General features: G+C 40.2%; 1 protein-coding gene across 7 annotated transcripts in view; it reads right to left on the reverse strand.

Moving 5' to 3' along the window:
- Positions 1–22,699, reverse strand: part of MTHFS (methenyltetrahydrofolate synthetase) — a 296,448-nt gene that overhangs the window by 255,186 nt on the left and 18,563 nt on the right. For 4 of the 7 annotated variants that reach the window (XM_074399920.1, XM_074399924.1, XM_074399923.1 and 1 more), the window contains exon 3: positions 585–778. The exons of 1 other annotated variant lie outside the window; for it this stretch is intronic. In XM_074399920.1, coding sequence (XP_074256021.1) covers positions 585–778 — 194 coding nt within the window. Of the gene's footprint in view, positions 1–410; positions 779–22,699 lie in introns of those variants that run through there. 2 more of the 7 variants (XM_039480074.2, XM_074399922.1) reach the window with 1 other exon arrangement.

Consider the following 22,699-nt stretch of genomic DNA (forward strand, 5'->3'; position numbering starts at 1 on the left):
ATCAGTGGAGTGGAAGTATTTACATCATAAAATGTTTCCCTCCACTTAGCACCAAAAGCTACAAGTGTCCAACAGAAAATTCAAGACCGAGTAAAGGAAGTCATGATGAAGTCAGATGATAGCCTTAGGAAATTCTGTATCCAGACAAATACCAACAAATCAATTAATAGTCCCCAAGTCTCCACGTGCCTGCCAGAGACTGACCAGGTCACGACAGGACATAATGAAATACGGTGTCCACTCCCAGCGACTTTACCTTCCTCTTGCACTCAGTCGGAGCATAGTTCCTCATAAATATTTAACTCAAATTGCAAAGCAGACAGATAAACTTGTCACATTAACACCAGGAAGTTAAGTTGAAAATCTTAGGATGACAGCCTCCATTTTAATTAATAGTCTACTATTCACACTTCTATTTGTTTTTAAAGACGGTTTTATATAAGGTATTTTATAATTACAATTTTAATTTTTGACAAGGCAAAAATAGACATAATTTGCTTTACTCTCATATAAAACACTAATTATTTGGCTGTAATTATCCAGATTTAAGATGCTGAGGAGTCTTCGTAAAGGACTTCATCTACCTTCATGTCATTTTCATTCACTGGGACCTGGAGGCAAATCTGTTCTTTGAAAGCCAATGCCAGGGTGTAGGGCTTCACTTCCTGATGCTGCAAACAGCGCTTCAGGTAGGCATCGTAGTAGCCCTTGCCCCTTCCCAGTCGGTTGCCATGTTTGTCAAACCCAAGGCCTGGCATGAAGATGAGATCCAGTCCCCCTGCAGAAAAGAGGAACAAATTCAGAGGATTAACGTTTCTGAAAGAAATGTTAATGTTTCTGAAAGAAATGTTTCATCCTGAAATGGATGTCTTCTTTGTTTTGCAACGATATCTATTCTTCCTCTGATTTCTAAAAACAATGTATGACCCTTCATATACAAAAAGCAAAAAAGGAAATAAAACTTACTCAGCAACTCAGTAAGTCTCTTATTCATCCTTCCAACAGATTTTTCACATACATCTGTACAAAAGTGCCAGATTCCCAAACCCCATTCATACTTAGTTAAATAAAGAGAATCTCCAGATAGGGCCTTCTTTTGTCTAGCATCCTGGTGATTCTCCATACCTGTCAGGTTTAGAAAACAATGCCCCAGGATAATGACAGTTGGAGGGCGGGAGAGGATCAAGGAGGGGCCATAAAGGACAGAGCTGTTCTCAGGGTCAGTGAGCAGAAAGAGACTGCTGTTAGGTGTACTAAGCAGTTCAGACAGCCTACTCCCTCCTCCTTCCCCCTCCCATTGGAGAGGCAAAGCCAAGCTGCCGAGACTGTGAGAGCAGGCTTTGACCTACTCAGGGACATTCCAAAGGTACAAGACGGGGACCCACATCTAGTCCTCTGGCTAGAACCGTCTCAAGTAACACAAAGACCAGAACTGGCTGTGACATTATAAGGACAGAATGCTGGAGCTCAAGGTGGGAGGCAGGGTCCTGGAGGCTACAGAAACCCAATTAAGGTAAGGGTGTGTGGGGACTCCCAGGAAGACGGCAATAAAGGTCACTAGGTGAAGGATCTCCATGAGGGAATGGTCCTCCAGCCCCTGGCAAGGAGCAGGGGGTACCAGTGTCAGCACAAGAGCCACATCACATGTCCAACCCAGTGGTCTGCCCTGTGGCCTCCCTGTACTGAGCCCTGGCCTCCTGACAGCTGTCCTGGGGGCTTCTGGGTGACCTACAGCTTAGTTGCGGACTAATCATACACATAGCATTGCCGGCAAGATACAACAGGGTTGGAAGCCATGAATTCTCCAAACACGGTGTTCAGGGTAGAGAAGATCAGACTGCCAGCTCAGCTGGCCTCTGCTATCAGCAGATGTTCTGACTACCTGCAGAACTGTGAGGTGGACTCAGCTTCTCTCTGGCTCCCAGCACACACCTGGTCACCCCCTTCCTGCCAAAATCCAGTACAGCATGCCTCAGATTATAGTAATGACCTTCCCCTGTAAACCTGCTTGTCTATTCCAATCCCAACTTGCTACAAAGGTCTTGGTCACTGACCTTTGTCTTTCGTCCCTGTCCCTGTCCAGCCCATTTGTCCCTCTTGGGATTGACAGTGGCCTGTGCATTTGGACTTGACTCCCTCGTGTCCTCTTTCTGTTGCCAGAGCACCGTCAGGCTTGAAGTTCAGTTCTGTCTTCTATACCTAGAACACACATGCACACACCTTTCTAAGGATTCCTGCCTCTTTACAGTATGGCAAGGGGCTCTGTAAGGTCCTCTGGAGGACACACAATCTCTTCCCTTCCACTAAGGTGGTAGTTCAGTTAATACAAAATATACCCACATGTAATACCCATTTCAATGCATGGCAGCAGTCCCTGCCAAATGCCCCAGAAGCAACAGGGACAAATACTAGAGACCTCAGCAGAGGGAGAGCAAACGCTGGGTGGTCAGGGAGGAATTCACAGAAAACTCAGCTTGACCTGGATTTTGAAGCTGTGTCAGAGTTGGGTCTAAATATCTTTCAGAAACCAAAAGAAGGGTGGCAAGAGCTGAGCGAGGAAGTAGGGGAGTGGGGAGAAGTTTACTTGCTGGGACAGAAGAATCAAGCTGAGGAGTAGCAGAAGACGTGCGTAGAGTTCACTAGGTAGGGGCATGGAGATTTGGGGTCAAAGTCTCAAAGACTCCCTAGAACACAATAGGAAAAAACCAAATAACCCAATTAAAACCTGGGCAAAAGACTTAAACAGACATTTCTCCAAAGAAGACATACAAATGGCCAACAGGCATATGAAAATATACTCAACATCACTGATCATCAGGGAAACGCAAATCAAAACTTCAATGAAATATTACTGCACACTCACGAGGATGTCCAATTTCCAAAACATACAAAACCACAAATGTTGGCAAAGATGTGGAGAAATTAGAACTCTCGTATGCTGCTGGTAGGGACGTAAAACAGTTCAGCCATTACAGAAAAGAGTATACGGGTTCCTCAAAAAAATTAAATATAGAACTACCACATGGCCCGGCAATCCCACTTCTAGGTATTTATCCAAAAGGATTGAAGTCGGGGTCCTGAAGAGATATTTGCACCCTGTATTCATTGCAGCATTATTCACAACAGCCAAGATATGGAAACAACCTAAGTATGCATCATTGAATTAATGAACAAACAAAACGTGGTACATACATTCAAAGGAATATTATTCAGCCATATCAAAGAAGAAAATTCTGCAATACGCAACACACGGATGAGCCCTGAGGATATTACACCAAGTGAAATAAGTCAGTCACAAAGAGACAAACACTGTATGATGCCACTAACATGAGGATATTGAGCCAAGTGAACTAAGTCCTCACAAAAAGATAGTGTATGATGCCACTTACATGAGGTATCTAGAGTAGTCAACTCTTAGAAACAGAAAGTAGAATGATGGTTGCCAGGGGCAGGAGAAAGGGGGAGACAGGGAGTCACCATTCAATGAGTACAGTTTCATTTGGACAAGATGAAAAAGTTCCAGAGATCTGCTGCACAACTATGCTTGAAGTTAACCATACTTTCCCAGACACTTACAATGTTTAAGACAGTGGATCTCACATTATATGTATTCACCGCAGTAAAAAATTAAAAAGGCAGAGACCAAAAGAGAAGCCAGGAGAATTGTTAGGATTTCCACCAGGGTCAATACACAAGAAAGAAAAGGCAGAATTTTGGAACATCCACATTTAGGCAGCTGCAGGAAAAGAATGAAGAAATGAAACAGAGATAAGAAAACAGCATTCTCAAATCCCTTGAGCGAGAGTTCATCTTTCTCCCTTTTTCCTTGTTACTCCTGTACTTTGATCACAGCTCTCACTGAGGTCTACCTTGTGCCACAGTTGATGGTACACGTCTCTGTCTGCCCCCCGGACAGAAAATTTCTTTGGGGAAAAGAAGTCATCTTTCATGCTTGGCTTTTAATAGAATTTTAGGCCAAAGAAACCCTGAAAAATGAGTATATTGCCTACAGAATGGATCAATCCCAGAATGACAACCCCTATTTTAATAATTCCAAAGTATGTAAGTTTGGCTCAAACAGGCAAAACATAAAATAAAATAATAAAAACACAACTTTGTATGGGTGCTTGTTCAAAATGAGTTCTACACCTGTGAAGCAAGAGGAGAATGTTTTTGGATTCCCAGGTAACCAAGTCTCTGAAATGGCCCTTCCCACGTGGAGGTCCTTACCTGGTACATGGGGTATTGCTGTTACAGCCCTGCCCACAGCACTGTTCCTGCTGCTCCCTTCAACCACGGGGATCGCAGCTTGCTCCTGGCCTCAGGTCCCTAAGACACTCCTCCTGGTCTGCTCCCACTTCTGCTACTTGGTGAATCTAAGTGTTTAAAACTTACACATCGTGTACTCTTTGCTTGACTTTATTTATTGTCACCCTTGAAGTTCTTCCTGTGCCTTACCACCATCCCCACAGGCATCGCCCACCCCACACACACCCCCAGGGCTCCTCACACTTTGGGACCACGATGCTGGACGCTTTTCTCCCTCAAAGGTGATGGCTCAGTGGGGCTTGAAAATCACGCACAGGTCCAACAAGCTTCCCTCGCACACACTGGTCCCACTAACAGAGGTAGACGACCAAGCCACCTTCACACACCACGAGGTCAGAATTCAGTAGGGCAGACAGAAGAAGAAAGAGCCTGAGTCCATGCACAGTTCCTCATATGCCTCTGGAATGACTCTCTTTTCAAATTACCAAGGGCTCATTCATAGTGTCCACTGACAGCACAACGTGCTAGAGCCAACCTGCTCTGATTCTGTTTAATTCTGTATACACCTGCTTCACAGGCGCCCACTAGCCCAGAATGTGACCAGCAGAGCCAAAGAGCCCTGGCTGCATCAGGATTGCAACATGGTGTTCAGAAAGAGCTCTCTGGATGTCATAAGGTTGTTCTGCAGAGTCATGGTTTGTTGGGTGTTTTTCTCCAGGCTTCGCTAGCTTTCTAATGTGATCTTGCATTCCAAAACTGCAGAGCTAACCTTTGGAAAACTCACCCAGCCCCACACACTGCATTTATATGCTCAAAAACATCTTGTGTCTTTTCATTTGGTGTTGGCTCTGAAACAGCAGTGCCCCCTGGAGGCAGTCTGGTGTGGTGATTAGGCGATTTCTTCACTGTGTGATCACCGGCAAACCACTGCAATCTCTGGGCTTCCGTTTGTTTTCCCATCTGTAAAACGGAGCTGCTCATGAAAACTGTACCAGATAATGCAACGCATCTGTTCACGACAATTCTATTTATTAGGGGAAGTTTCAATTTTTTCTTTTTAAAGAAATCTCAGGCACTATTTCTTCAATCAGGTAGCAGAGAAGGGGGTACAGTTTCTCCAATACTTCAAGTATTTTTTTGACCAGAGCTTTTACAACCTTACCTTAGAACTGGCTCTTACATGTTCTCCCAGCAACAGGGTTCAGCAGAGCCAAATAGCGGGGGAGAAAACCAGGGGAGAGTGAAGTTATAGAATGCAGATTAGCAAATTTTTCCTACAAAGGACCAGAGCAGATAATTTAGGCTTCGCAGGCCTTAGGGTCTCTGTTAGAACAACATAACTCTGCTGTGTAGTATGAAAGCAGCCAAAGATAAAACACAAATGAATGACTGTGGCTGTGTTCTGATATAATTTTATTTACAAAGACAGGTGGAGGGCCAGAATTGGCCAGTGGGGCTGCAGTGTGATAACCCCTGTCACAGAACATAAGGAAAGAGAGTTTCAAGGAGAGAGAAGGAGATGCAGTGTCGAATGTGGCAGAAAGGCCATGTAAGGTAAGGACACAAACATATCCATCAGGTTTGGCAACTAGGGAACCACTGGGATAAGGATAATGTCAGCGGGGAGATGGGGACAGATGTTGAGCTGCAGACTCTTCGTTGACTGGGGGAAAAGCCTACGTGGTAGGCCTTGAAAGAAAATGAAGAAGTAAGATTCTATAAATGCCTCCGTTTCCCGAGACTGAAGTGTTAGGCTCTGAGAATTCAGTTCAGCTTCACAAAACATTCTTATTAAATCTGGCGTCGAGGCAGCCCTGGGCCCCTGACACCTCCCAGGATGTCCTGAACTCAGACTCCCTGTCTGTCCTGAGCTTTTCAGAATATAATCAGTTCAGTCAGTGGACTGTCTTTACTGTAACACTGAAGAGAAGGCTGAAAAATAAGTGTTAGAGCCCACGAGGTACGTGGGCTTCTTCCTACCTGCACACTTTACTCCTGCTATGCGTTCTTCATTCCTGTAAGGGCCTTCTAGTCTTTTTGTTAATTTATCTAATCATAACAATCATAACATCACAAATCTTAAACTTCCATCAAGCCCTCCCAGTCCATGCAGTTTGGTGTGACCAGCTCTTATTCTATGCTGCAAGAACGCCGGTGGTCCATTAAGTAGGAATGGAATCCTTCTCCCTTCCTTCTGGGAACAGAACTTTTGAGTCTTTCCGCAGACAGTCCGAGCTCAGTTCTGTTTACTGTGAAAAGAAGGAATGACAGCGAAGGATATAAGGGATATAATGAGTAGTTCCCTTGCTGTGTTTATTTTAGTTTCCTGACTATATCCAAGGAGTGACTTGTTCCGTTAGGTGTCCCATGAGACATCTAACTCTGAACCAAAGCCCTGCTTCTAGAAGAGAAGGAGGGCAGAGAAACTCACATTTGTAAAGTGCCTACAATGTGTCAGGCAAGATGCCATGTCCTGGCAAGAGAAGGATGAATAAAACCAGCTGGTCAATGCAACTACCTAGGGAGGCAGGAGGGTGGGAACTATTATCCCCATTTCATGGAAGAATAAACTGATGCTTAGAGAGCTCAAATTACTCCCTAACGTCATTCAACTCATAAGAGACTCAGCTCATAAGAGATGAAGCTGAGGGCTTGCTGTTCCAGATGGACAATGACTCCACATCACACAGGGCTCCTACTGTCAAAAGATGCAGATGAGATTCAGCAAAGGGATGGAGGGAACTCAACCAGGCCACGCATCTTGGAAGCAGTAGAGGAGAGGGGTTCAGTGTGTAGGATTCTAGCCAGGCTGCCCGGTTCTGAAGCCAGCACTAACACTTATTAGCTATGAAACATCAGTCAAAATTGCCTTCACCTAAAATCTAAAATGGATAAACACATTATGATGTTAAGAGTCTCTAAGCTATTAATACCAAATGTCAACTTAATCAACTGCTGCATGCCTACTCCTTAGGCCACATGGCTGATTAGAGAGAGACACAGGCACTTCCATCAGACACGCTTCTGAAACACGAGGAGCCTAAAATCCTAAAATAAAATACAAAACCAATAATTCATGATAGCTCTTGAGGCAGAACTGTCAAAAATCAATACCATATGCTTTGAATTCATTATGATAGCCTTAGGAAGAACAGATTGAAGCACAACATCCCTGAATCACTCTTCACATAAAACAGTACAGCACGTACAAGGTAATAAACAAAACCATTTACATGACTGCAATAATAAAACATATTCAACTTCTGATTATTTATAAAAATTGGGTTTTTTAAAAATACACTTCCCTGCAAATCTATAACATACTTAAGGAGGAATTAACTAAGTCACCTGATATAGACTGCTAATTTTTAGAAATTACATTGTAAACACACCTTCACTCTTTCTGCTATGAATGGTCACAACATATTTTGGCCATCTGGGAATAGTCACACTGAATCAAACACACTGTAGCAAGAACCATCATTAAAGACAGATTATCATAACTGACCACATCCGCACTGTTACTGTAAAATTCTTTCTTTTAACACAGATACTAACATTTGCACCAGAATATAGGGACCGTGTTTATCACAAAAGCACGGGAAATAAGTACCAACACCATGTAAGGTAACCCTTCTCCTAGTATCCCCGGGTGACACAGGTCATTCTACTGATCAGTTAATGATCAGAATATAAGACAATCTCTGTGTGTCTCATATTTAAAACCTAAGTGTATTACGGGTTCAAGGCTTTCACTCAACCTTATGAACTCGACTCTGTGTTTAAATGAAGGAAGTAAGAGGTGACAGGAATTTAGACTCTTCCAAGTAAGGTTGAAAGCAAATAAGAAATGTGAATAACATTTAGTGACTTGACTGCTGAAGATCTCACCAACAGCACTCTCCTCTGACCTAATCCAAAGAGCCTAGAAAAGTATCACAGACAACAGGCCGGAAGTCAAGCTCAAATGGGTTATAAAAACCAATCCTTCTACCCATAATGCAGGTTTACCCCTACAAGGATATCTCAGGGTGGATACGAGACTGGCTGCCTCTGGAACCAGGTATTAAAGAACAGGATACTTGGATGAGAAGGATATTTTACACTTTCACGCTACTCTTCTCTACGATTTAAATTTTAATCATGTGAATATGGAACCAAATTTTTAAAAATACCATCCTTCTAGCACATCAAGGACAAACCCAGGCAGTCTCTGTATTAGACAGTCCTGCACGGCAGCTATCTATGCAGGCTTCTACAGAGACTGCCTGGGTTGGAATCCCGTAACTGTCGCCACTAGTTAAGAAACATTAGTAAAGTTACTGAAACTCTCTTTGAAACCCAATTTCTTCTCTTTCAGATAAAAATAATGCTATTTTACAAGAGATAAAACTCTAGTAAGTGTTCAATAAGTGCTAACAACATTATACTTGGGGATATGAATAATGCCTACCCTATTTCTGTTGACTATGAAAGTTATTTCTTGAGTCATAATACTAACACTCCAAGAGCTACCATGTAGATTTCCTAACTGCCCAAACCATGGGCAAGGGTGGGCCTAGCTCTCTACTGCCACCTCCTGTCGACTAGAAATGTGCAGGTGAGAGCCGTCCATAAGAAACTGCTCAAGCCTTAGGTGGAGCGGGAGCCCTCATGGCTCGCTGAAACACGCAGTCTCTGATACAGGGTGATAGGAAAGCATTCCTCTGTTAGAAACAGCCTTTCTCTTTAAAAGGATCCTTTGAGGCGTATCTGTTTGCAAACCAAGAAAAATGAAGTTGCTCTTTCACAATCCCTATCAGCACTTCAGCCGCATGCTAGACACCGTGCTAAGTTCTTTGCAAACATGACTTCATTTTACCTTCCCAACAATTCTATGAGGTCTGTATTGTTCTCCCCTTTTTTCAGATGGGAAAACCAAGATAATGTAATTTGCTCAAAGTCATACAGCTAGGAAATACAGGCACGGGAATGTGAATGGGTGTGTAGCTCTAGTGAAGTGTGGAAACTTTGTTCCTTGCCTAGGAAGTTAAAGCAGACAGGGAAAGCTCTGCTTATCTGCCTTGGTGGTGGAATCAGTCAAACTGGATGCAGCATCTTTACCGGTCAGGTCAGGACCAAGGTGAGGGACAGATGGCACACTCAAGCTAGGGAAATGAGTCAAGATTAACATAGAGATGCTTAGAAAAAGCTAGAGAGATGGTACAGTCCCTGGGGTAGCTGATGGTACCATCAAGTCGGCCTGAAGGTGCAAGGGGCAGGGCTGGGGAGGGCATGGTTATAAGAACCTGCAGAGCTGTGATGAGGAGGCTGCCTGACTGGAGCATAGATGTGCACTGGGGGTGGGGATAACACCCCACCTCACTCTCCTGCACCCTCTGGTCTTCATTGGTGCCTGCTGATGCCATGCACAGAGGATGGTTTTCCCTCCACTGAGCAAGTAGAAAAGATAGGGAGTGGATCTAGAGGCCAACCAAAATCACCCAGCAAAAGATTGAAATACAGTTATTATCAATGGTTACTCCTGGCTTGGAGATTTGGGCTTATTTTTCATTTCTTCTTTATGTCTTATTTTTGTAATAAGAACAAAGCTATTTTCCTTTAGAAAAAAACTGTCCATACTCAGAAAAATTTTCAGTCTTCTTTTTGAAGATGTACTTCAAACATGCTATTTTCTTACGTGTTTTTTATATCTTGAGCCTTCTATGCTGTCTAGAAAAAAACTCTAAAATTATGTCAACGGATAATTTGATTTACCTTATGTTCTTAGTGACCATCACCATCACCATAAACAACTACAATTGTATATGAAAGAAGGCAAGCTAGGTTGCCACGGACTGAAAACTGGGAATGGTGATCCAATACTTTACTACCAGGGGTTGGAAACTATAGCCTACAAGTCAAATCTGGTCCACTGACTGATTTTGTAAATAAAGTTTCAATGAGACACAGCCATGCTGACTCACTGCAACAGACACTGTCTGGACCACAAAGCCCCAAATATTTATTATCTGGCCCTCTGCAGAAAAAATGCCCTGCCAATCCCAACTTTAAAGCTTCTGCCGTAAGGTTTTTAACAAAAACTCTATACATCAGCTTATCCTATCTTAGCAGATACTGACAAAAATAAATCTTACTGGAAAAAAGTATAATTTAAACCCTCTTTACTGCAGACATGTAAAAATGGTCTGCAGAAAATAGGATCCACATCAGCAGTAGCTTAATCTAAGTGGCATTTCTAAATATTATGTTTATTTGGCATCTGAGTTGTCAGTAATCAGATGGACCTAAAAATGAAACAGATAAGAAATGACAGAACTTCCTAGGATTTTTTACTAAGTGTAGGTAACCTCTTGTTGTCTGACTTTACTCATCTGTTAAATGGATGAAGTTTCCAGTATCTTTTTTATTAACTTTCATTTTAGGTTCAGGGCTACATATGCAGTTTTGTTACACAAGTAAACTCATGTCACAGGGGTTCGGTGTACAGATTATTTCATCACCCAGTAGGTATTTTTTCTGATCTTTTCCCTTCTCCCACTGCCCCCACCCTCAAGGAGGCCTCAGGGTCTGTTGTTCCTCTCTCTGTTCCATGCATTCTCATCATTTAGCTCCCACTTATAAGTAAGAACACGCAGTATTTGGTTTTCTGTTCTTGTGTTAGTTTGCTTAAGATAATAGCCTCCAGCTCCATCCATGTGGCTGCAAAGCACATGATGATCTCATTCTTTTTTAAGGCTGCATAATAGTCTATGGTATGTATGTACCCCATTTTCTTTCCTCAGTCCTCTACTGATGGGCATTTAGGCTGATTCCATGTCTTTGCTATTATGAACAGTGCTGCAATGAACATGTGTATATGTCTTTATGGTTGAAGGATTTATATTCCTTTGGGTATAGACTCAGTAGTGGGATTGCCAGGACAAACGGTAATTCTGTTTTTAGTTCTTTGTGGAATCGCCACATTGCTTCCCACAATGGCTAAACTAATTTACATTCCCACCAGCAATGCATAAGCATTCCCTTTTCTCCACAACCTCACCAGCATCTGTTATTTTTTTACTTTTTAACAATAGCCTTCTGACTGGTGTGAGATGAAAGCTCACTGTGGTTTTGACTTGTATTTCTCTAATGATGAAATCAAAGCTTTAGAATCAAAGCTTAGTGACTCTGAGAATTTAAGGACAATTCTTTATCTGTGTGACTCAATCAAGAAATAAATTAAGCCAATCACAAAAAGACAAACATTATATGACCCTAATTAAGTGAGGTCTTGAAACTAATCAAACTCATAGAATCAGAAAGCAGAATGGTGGTTACTAGAGGCTGAAGAAAGCAGGGAAAGAGGAATTGTTTAATGGGTATAGAATTTCAGATAGGCAATATGAAAAATTCTGGAGATCTGTTGCACAGCAATGTGAATCTACTTAACACTCCTGAACTGTGCCTTTAAAATGGTTAAGATAGTAAATTTTGTTACATGTTTATCACAACAAAAAAAAAAAAAAAAAAAGGAAGAAAAAATTAGGCATTGAGGGAAGAGTCTAGAAAGCAGCCCATCCTATCTATGCTCACGTTCATGTGAGGGTGTACTCAAGAAAGAAAAGTCTGGCTTACTCTTGAAAGGAGTGAAGAACAATTTCTTCAGATACAGAAATGTAAGGGTGTTTTGGAGCTATTTCTATTTTTCTCACTTTTTAGAAGATGAGCTCTTGGTCGAGTGAGGTGGCTCACGCCTGTAATCCCAGCACTTTGGGAGGCGAAGGCAGGCGGATCACGAGGTCAGGAGTTTTAGACCAGCCTGACCAACATGGTGAAACCCCATCTCTACTAAAAATACAAAAATTAGCTAGACATGGTGGCATATGCCTGTAATCCCAGCTACTCAGGAGGCTGAGGCAGGAGACTCGCTTAAAGCCAGGAGGAGGTTGCAGTGAGCTGGGACTGTGCCACTGCACTCCAGCCTGGCGGACAGAGTGAGACTCCATCTCAAAAAAAAAAAAAAAAAAAGATGAGCTCTCAAAGTCACTATTCTTAATTAATTATTACACCGCATGATTTCTGAGCCTTTAGAGTTTAGTAAAAAGGAAGCTTCTGCCTGCCTTTCACCATTTTTTTACTGAGCTGTTAAATAACCACTTGAAAGTCCTGCAACCTCTCTGGTCCAGCACATTTAACTAAAATAAAATCACACAGTGCATTGTATTTCTCCTGCTTGTTCTCTTCTTGCACACCTAAGAGGACTCAGCCCAGCTAATAAGAGCTTTGTGCCATCTAGAACGAATTCTATTACAGCAAGTCTATGACAAAGTAATCTACTACTTTGGAATAACAGTACCTGGATTTAATATAAAGTCCTTTTCCAGTGAGTTCCAAGTACCTCTTTCACTGCAACTAGCCTTGTTGTCTTTTTCTGGTGGTGGAGAAACTTGCTCTTAAAACCCATAATCTAGCCACGCATAATCCCAGCACTTTGGGAGGCCAAGGCAGGTGAATCACGAGGTCAGGAGTTCGAGACCAGACTGATCAACATGGTGAAACCCCATTTCTACTAAAAATACAAAAATCAGCCTGGCGTGATGGCACCCACCTGTAATCCCAGCTACTCTCAGGAGGCTGAGGCAGGAGAATTGCTTGAACCTGGGAGGCAGAGGTTGCAGTGAGCCAGGATCACACCACTGCACTCCAGCCTGGGTGACAGAACAAGACTCCACTTCAAAAACAAACAGAAAAACCATAATCCTCCCTAAAACCTGCTAAAACAACTTGACAGGAAAAACGCAGAAAAACGTTTCTAAAGATTGGTACCTCAATCAAAATTTAATGGAATCAAATCAATAAACAGTCATTACTAATAACTCACTTTATGGAAGGCCCTGTCCAAGGAACTACAGAGAACACAGAGATAGAATACTGTCCGTACCCTCTAGGACTGACAACCTGGTCAGCTAAAAATTCATCTCATCAGTTGTCTGCAAAGAGATAATTAAATAATTGTAATAAGGGGTAGAGTAACATAAGTTCCAAGGTAACGGGTACAAAGTAAGAAAGTTGGATTTCTTTGAGAAGGGAGTTAAGCACAGGAAAACCTCACTAGGGAGGTGGCCTATTGTATCAGCCATGAAAGGATGTCTTTTCGAGAGGAACAGCCTTTTGAAAACAAGAACACCTGGGTTTTAGCCCTCCTCTTTTTGACTGTGATTTCGGACAAATCATTTCTCACCTAGGCCTGTTCTCTTATATACAAAATGAAAAATTGGCTTAGACGATCTTCAAATCCTTTCCAATTCAGATAATCCCCAATGTGCCAATTAAATGACTAAAGGATATACAAATTGGGAGGCTGCAGACAAATCCATCTGTGTGGACCAACAATAAATTCGTAAAACACTGACATCTGCTGGAAATTGAGAATCCATTCTCAATCCATCTAAGAAACAGCCTTTAAAAACCTACACTTGAATACTTTGTTTTGAAAACATGTTATCAAGGATGCAAGTTTCTTTTCAAATTAAGTCTTCTGATACTTTATTTTATCGAAATTAAGAAAATTTTGAATAACTTTAAAATTCCTTCAGAAATTTCTGTATCCATTTGTAAATTGGGACCTGTGCTCCTACACTTTCCTATATGACAAAAATAACCAGCTTAACAATACAATGGACAAATTTCTATTTGCAAGAATAACAAATATAAACTGATCTGGAATATACTTAACAATACACCTGAACAGGAGCTGTGCAGTAACAACATGACTAGAAGCAAAAGCACTTACAAAGGAACACAGCAGAGTCCTGGAATAAATGGGGAGGCACATCATATTCCTGAAGAACTGAATATTGCACAGAAATCCATTTCCCCCAAGTTAATCTATAAATTTAACACAATTCCAATCAAGCTCTCAAGGGGATTTTGGAGGAGAAATTAACAAAATTCTTTTAAAGTTAATCTTAAAAAATAAATTTAGAATAGTCAGCTGAATTTTTCAAATTAGAATAATGGGGCAGAACTCATGCTACCAGGTATTAAAATCCATTGAACAGCCAATATACAGCTACATTAATCAAAAGACTATGACACTAGTGACAAAATAGGCAAACAGATATATGGAAAAGACAAAAACATCCAGATACAGACCCAAACATATATAAGATTTTGTTTATGGAAATGGTGACTCCCTAGCCAGCAGGGAAAGGGTAGATTATTCACTAAATGTGTTTGGACACCTGGCTAGCATTTATTTACAAAATATATATTTTCTCCTGTATATATAGAGATTCAAATATAAATTCAAAAAGGATTAAGACTTTAACATTTAACAACACAAACTACTAAGATGAAATGAAGATTTATATAAACTGAAGTGAAGTAAAACCTCCTAAAAATAAAGCCAAAGGCAAAAATCCTAAAAGACTTTACTAATAATGTTTTAAGACATCTGCATGCTCCCCCCAAAAATACAAAAAAATAAGAAAAGCTTTAAAAATTGATACAAATTATTTGCAGCATACATGGCAGACTAATGGTTAATATTTTAATACATAAAGAATTGTCACCAACCTGGAAGAAAATAAATGAATACCGAAAGAAAGATAAATTCCCAGCACGAAATGGGGCAAAGAACAGCACTTTACTAAAGATGAATTAGAAGGGTTAAAAAACATTTTTAAAAGCTTAGTATATACTTTGAAATTTTCATAACGAATATATTTTAATTATTATAACTTTGAAAAGAAACAAGGGGAAATTAAAATTTAAGAATTATCCTTTTGATTAGTTATTCAAAACAAAACCAGAAACACTGATAAGACCAAATTCAGTTACTTCTAAGATTGAAAATTCACACGGCAGGGTTATAAGATGCCCAAAATGAATTTCTGCTGAGAATAATTTTTTCAAAACATTAATGATGTTTCCTTTACAGTATACTTTTTTGAAAGATTTATTAAAAGGAGTATATTTCCTTCTGATAAAACCTTATGGCAAACTACTATTCAAAATTAAAAACTTGACTCAGATACAACTGCACTTCTAAAGCCTTCTCAGGCACTTCAGGCAAAGAAAACTCTCCATCCTGGGTCCCCAGAGCACTCTGGGCACATCCCAATGGGATCCTTAGCACCAGGATTGAAATCACTCATTCACGTGGAATAGTCATCATCGTCATCATCATCAACATCAAGCACTTTTATGCAGTGGCATTGTACTAAAAGCTTTATGTAAATTTCCTATCTTCAAAACAATCCAGTGAAGCAGATATTATTATCCTCATTTTCAAATGATCAGAGGCTTAGGTGAAGGGGTTTACTCATGTTCACTCAGCTAGTATGCAGCAGAGTCAGTAAACTCAACTCCACTTGAGACCAGAACCTCAGCCTAACCACTGCGTATCCATTCTTCTTCTCCACACACCTGTCTTCCCCAACAAAGTGTCAGCTCCAATGGCCAGACACCACTGACCCCTATTTATCTTTCTGTTTCCAGGGCATTACACCGGGGCTGCCACACAACTGGTAGTCATGACTGCATGTTCATTTGCTATTTCAGCCACTCACTCAGGGCAAGGTCAACACACTCTCATACGCTGGTGATGAGTACGTAGGGTAGCATAACCTTTTTTGGTAAGCAACACAGAAACATCTACAAAAATTTAGAATTCACAGCCATTTCATGGATAGAAGTTGATCCATGGACTTACTTGCATAACTATGTAAAAACATCTCTATCAGGATGTTCTTTATTATCATTAAAAAACAGAAGCAACCTAAATAGCTATCAGCAGAAGATTGGTTAAATAACTTAGAGCACATCAATGCTATGTAACCATTTAAAACACTGTGCTAAGTCTATGTGTTGCTATGAAAAGAATTCTATGGTTTATTAACAAGTGAAAAAGCAGGATGTAGAACAAAACATGAAGTCCAATCCTATCTGTAGGTATATTTTAAAAGGATACAAATATATACATCTAGAAGGATACACAAGTACGTTAACACTGGTCACATCTGGGGAACAGGCTGGGAAAAAGAGAGGTGGGACTTTTTCTTTTATACCCTTCTAAACCATTTAAATTATTGACCATGTAATTAGTTACACTGGCATATAACTACTTTGATGAATGAATGAATCGTTGCTCTACTGTTTGGGTTTTTTTCTTCCTTTTCGTTGTTTTTAACACCAACATAGACTAAGTACAGTTAACCTGGGCTGGCCTAAATAGCTGTGTATCAATCCTCTCATATTCCTGCTTTGTCATTCAAAGATTATATCCTCATCTTAAAGATTTGGCGGCTTGTACACAGATAGGCCTCCTCCTCACCACCAAAAAAACTTAACTGTAAGTAACATCAACCTTTCCTTCACATTTTATTTGTTAAACTTACAAAGGGTACATGAGAGAGGCAAGTCATACCTGGGGGCAACCAATTAAATCTGCTTTTATTTACAGTTTATCACTAACTGAATGTACAGCTAAAAGCATAAAGTTACCACTCTTGGAAGGGGAAATGGAAAATGCTGATGGGTGAGCGGCAGGACAGTTCTTATATTTCTAATGTCCTTCTCTCATTGATCGTATCAGCCCTCACAAAAGACCATCTTGCCTAAAGTTACCATTCCTTATTCCAGCATCCCTTTATCATTTTATCCTGCCCTTTCCACAGCAAAAAGAGGTACAAAAAAAAAAAACCCTCTCTTTACCTGTAGCCTCTTAATTCTAGCAAATTAATATCCACTTCTATATATTTAAAGATTCCGCTGTTTTCTCCTTTTAGCTAACCCTTTCCAAATTTATATTTAGAGTTTCTCTCTACTTTTATAAATTATACTAGGCTACAAAATAGTTTCAAAAACATTTCACCTAGAAACCCTCATCTAGAAAAAGGCAAATTGATCTTGGTCGGTTCACATTTGGCATGGCCTCATCCCCTAGCCACTAAGCTCCCTGTTTGTAATCTCAGGGCTCACCCAAAGACCACACTCTGACAAAACCTGAATAAATATCGCCTATGTCCTGACCGCCAGATCTATACATCCAACTAGCCATCTACCAACATTTCTGGGAGGCCCCAGAGCCACCTCAAATGGGATTCACGATCTGTACCCCAACTCCCCCCATCTGCTCTCTCTCCTGCATTCTTTGCCTTGGTTAAGAGCATCACATGCAGAGGGCAAAGCCAGACTGTCCTTCAACAGCCTCAAGTGGCCAGTCACCAAGGCCTGGAGACTCTACATTCTGCATGTGTCAGAACTTGTTTCATCCTCTCAATTTCTGAAAGTGGTCATCATTTCTCATCCATTTGAAGCCATCAGATTCCCAATGGATAGCCCGCTCCTAGTCTCTTTGGCCCGCATCTCGCCCCACCTGTTCTCCTTATTACTAGCAGAACAACCTTTCCCAAACTTAGAACTGGTCATGTCACTCCTCTTAAAGTCTTTCAATAACTAGCTCGCAGCACCTACAGAATAAAGTTCGAATCCCAGGTGTGTGACATATAATACCCTTCACAAGGTGGACTTCCAGCCTCAGCTCAGGCCATGACAACTGAATCACAACCTGCCTTTAGCTGAGTGCAGCAGAGGCTGGTGGTTGCCCACCTAGACATCATTCTCCTTTTCCTCCTTAGTAGCAGAAAAACGAGTTTATTCATGAGGCCATGAATCTCACTACAACACTACATTTCTCAACTTACTTGGTATGAAGAAAATGTGTCAACTAATGGGCAAAACATCCAGCTAGCATCAAAATGGCAGGATCAAATCGACACATAACAATATTAACCTTAAATGTAAATGGCCTAAATGCCCCAGTCAAAAGACACAGAATGGCAAATTGGATAAAAAGTCAAGACCCATCAGCGTGCTGTATTCAGGAAACCCATCTTATGGGCAAGGACACACAGAGGCTCAAAATAAAGGGTTGGAGGAAGATTTACCAAGCAAATGGAGGGCAAAGAAAAGCAGGAGTTGTAATCCTAGTCTCTGATAAAATGCACTTTAAACCAACAAAGATCAAAAAAGACAAAGAAGGGCATTACATAATGGTAAAAGGATCAATGCATCAGGAAGAGCTAAAGATCCTAAATATACACATACCCAATACAGGAGCACCCAGATACATAAAGCAAGTTCTTGATGACCAACATAGAGACTGAGACTCCTACACAATTATAGTGGGAGACTTTAACACTCCACCGACAGTATTAGACAGATCAATGAGACAGAAAATTAACAAAGATATCCAGGACTTGAACTCAGATCTGGACCAAGCAGACCTAACAGACATCTTCAGAAATCTCCACCCCAAATCCACAGAATATACATTCTTCTCAGTACCACATCACAAGTACTCTAAAACTGACAACATAATTGGAAATAAATCACTCCTCAGCAAATGCAAAAGAACAGAAATCGTAACAAACACTCTTTCAGACTTCAGGGCAATCAAATTAGAACTCAGAATCAAGAAACTAACTCAGAATCACACAACTTCATGGAAACTGACCCACTGGCTCCTGAATGTTGACTGGATAAACAATGAAATGAAGGCAAAAATAAAGATGTTCTTCAAAACCAATGAGAACAAAGACACAACATACCAGAATCTCTGGGACACATTTATAACAGTGTCCAGAGGGAAATTTATAGCAATAAATTGCCCACAAGAGGAGCGAGGAAAGATCTAAAATCGACACCCTATCATCAAAATTGAAAGAGCTAGAGAAGCAAAATCAAAAAAACTCAAAAGCTAACAGAAGACAAGAAATAACTAAGATCAGAGCAGAACTGAAAGAGATAGAGACACAAAAAACCCTTCAAAAAAGAATCAATAAATCCAGGAGCTGGTTTTTTGAAAAGATCAACAAAATAGACCACTAGCCAGATTAATAAAAAAGAAAAGAGCAAAGAATCAAATAGATGCAATAAAAAATGAAAAAGGGGATATCACCGATTCCACAGAAATACAAACTACCATCAGAGATTACTATAAACAACTTTATGCACATAAACCAGTAAACTTGGAAGAAATGGATAAATTCCTGGAAACTTGCACCCTCCCAAGGTTAAACCAGGAAGAAGTTGAACCCTTGAACAGACCATTAACGAGGGCTGAAGTTGAGGCAGCAATTAATAGCCTAACAACCAAAAAAAAAGTCCAGGGCCACACAGGTTCACAGCCGAATTCTACCAAACATACAAAGGGGAGCTGGGACCATTCCTTCTGAAACTATTTCAAACAATCCAAAAAGAGGGAATCCTACCTGAATCATTTTATGAGACCAACATCATCCTGATACCAATACCCAGCAGAGTCTGAACAGAAAAAGAAAACTACAGACCAATATGATGAACATAGATGCAAAAGTCTTCAATAAAATACTGACTCACCGATTGCAACAGCACATCAAAAAGCTTATGCATCACGATCAAGTAGGCTTGATCCCAGGGATCCAAGGCTGGTTCAACATACGCAAATCTATAAACGTAATCCACCACATAAACAGAACCAAAGACAAAAACCACATGATTATCTCAACAGATGCAGAGAAGGCCTTCGAAAAAATTCAACAGTCCTTTATGCTAAAAACTCTCAATAAACTAGGTATCAAAGGACCATATCTCAAAATAATAAAAGCTATTTATGACAAACCTACAGCCAATATCATACTAAATGGGCAAAAACTGGGAATATTCCCTTCAAAATCTGGCACTAGACAAGGATGCCCTCGCTCACCACTCCTATTCAATATAGTATTGGAAGTTCTGGCCAGAGCAATTAGGCAACAACAACAAAAAAATTTAACGGTATTCAATTAGGAAAGGAGAAAGTCAAATTGTCTCTATTTGCAGACGACATCATTGTATATTTAGAAGACCCCATTGTCTCAGCCCAAAATCTCCTTAAACTGATAAGCAATTTCAGCAAAGTCTCAGGATACAAAATCAATGTGCAAAAATCACAAGCATTCCTATACACCAATAACAGACTAACAGAGAGCCAAATCATGAGCAAACTCCCATTCACAATTGCTACAAAGAGAATAAAATACCTAGAAATACAACTAACAAGGGACGTGAAGGACCTCTTCAAGGAGAACTACAAACCACTGCTCAAGGAAATCAGAGAGGACACAAACAGATGGAGAAACATTCCATGCTTATGGTTAGGAAGAATCAATATCATGAAAATGGCCATACTGCCCAAAGTAGCTTATAAATTCAATGCTATCCCCATCAAGCTACCAATGACCTTCCTCACAGAACTGGAGAAAACCACCTTAAACTTTACATGGAACCAAAAGAGAGCCCGCATAGCCAAGACAATTCTAAGCAAAAAGAACAAAGCTGGAGGCATCATGCTACCTGACTTCAAACTATACTACAAGGCTACAGTAATCAAAACAGCATGGTACTTGTACCAAAACAGAGATATAGACCAATGGAAAAGAACAGAGGCCTTGGAGTCAACACCACACATCTACAACCATCTCATCTTTGAAAAACCTGACAAAAACAAGCAATGGAGAAAGGATTTCCTGCTTAATAAATGGAGTTGACAAAACTGGCTAGCCATGTGCAGAAAGCAGAAACTGGACCCCTTCCTGACACCTTACATTAAAACTAACTCCAGATGGATTAAAGATTTAAACATAAGACCTAACACCACAAAAACCCTAGAAGAAAACCTAGGCAAAACCATTCAGGACATAGGCATAAGCAAGGACTTCATGACTAAAACACCAAAAGCATTGGCAACAAAAGCCAAAACAGACAAATGGGACCTAATTAAACTCCAGAGCTTCTGTACAGCAAAAGAAACAATCATAAGAATAAACCAGCAACCAACAAAATGGGAAAAAATTTTTGCAACCTACCCCTCTGACGAAGGGCTAATATCCAGAATCTACAAAGAACTAAAACAGATTTACAAGAAACAAACAAACAAACCCATTCAAAAGTGGGTGAAAGATATGAACAAACACTTTTCAAAAGAAGACATTTATGAGGCCAATAAATATATGAAAAAATGTTCAACATCACTGGTCATTAGAGAAATGCAAATCAAAACCACACTGAGATACCATCTCACACCAGCTAGAATGGCAATCATTTAAAAAGCAGAAGACAACAGATGCTGGAGAGGATGTGGAGAAATAGGAACACTGTTACACTGTTGGTGGGAGTGTAAATTAGTTCAACCACTGTGGAAGACAGTGTGGTGATTCCTCAAGGACCTGGAAATAGAAATTTCATTTGACCTAGCAATCCCATTACTGGGTATATATCCAAAGGATTATAAATTGTCATACTATAAGGACACATGCACACGAATGTTCATTGCAGCACTGTTTACAATAGCAAAGACCTGGAACCAAGCCAAATGCCCATCAATAAAACTAAAGTAATCTACATTTATACACATCAGAGTCAAACTGCTGAAAGAGAAAAATAACATATTATAAACAGGGAAATACAAAAATACAATGAATTATTCACTTCTCATCAGAAACAATGGAGGTCACAGGGCAGAAAAATAACATTGAAAATGCTGAAAGGAAAAAATATGTATTTGTCAACTAAGAATTTTATATTCAGCAAAACTCTTTCAAAAATAGAGGCAGAATAAGACATTCCTAGATAAACAAAAACTGAGAGAATTAATTACTGGCAGATCTGTCTGCGAAAGACTAAAGAAAGTCCTTTTTGGGCCAAAAGAAAATTACACTGGATGGTAACTCAAAGTCACAGGAAAGAATGAAGAGCAATGGAAATGGCAAATAGGAAGGTAAACACAAAAGACTTTTTTCTCTTTTCTTCTATTCCTTTTTAAAACATAAGAGTTCTTAAAGCAATAATTATAATGTTGTTTGTTCGATTTATAGTACATACAGATGTAACTTTTATGACAACAATAACATCAATGGAGAAGGGAGAACAGAATTATACAGAAGCAAAGTTGCTATATTTTACTCGAATCAAGTGAACACTAATCTAAAAAAGACTGTACTACATAAAAGAAGTAATCCCTCCAGAAACCACTAAAATAATTTAAAACATAACTTAAAAATCAAAAGAGGAACTAAAAATAGCACATTAAAAAAGATTTAACACAAAAAATTTCCTCTCTCATGTGTATCATGCCTTTGAAATTCCACCAAATGACCAGTACTTCCCAAATTTTTTACTAAGGTAACTGCAGAGAAAGTTAAAATCCCTGGAGGGTCTGTCTGAAGGCCTGCCCAGAGAGCCAAAGTTTTTGCTTAAATATATTGTGTTTTACCTTTAATTTTTTTTTTTTTTTTTTTTTTTTTTTGAGACATAGTCTCTCACTGTTGCCCAGGCTGGAGTCCAATGGTGCAGTCTTGGCTCCCTGAACCTCCACCTCCCAGATTCAAGCAATTCTCCTGCCTCAGCCTACTGAGTAGCTGGG

The sequence above is a fragment of the Saimiri boliviensis genome, chromosome 5 (genome assembly GCF_048565385.1).
Source record: "Saimiri boliviensis isolate mSaiBol1 chromosome 5, mSaiBol1.pri, whole genome shotgun sequence".
Classification (NCBI taxonomy): domain Eukaryota; kingdom Metazoa; phylum Chordata; class Mammalia; order Primates; family Cebidae; genus Saimiri; species Saimiri boliviensis.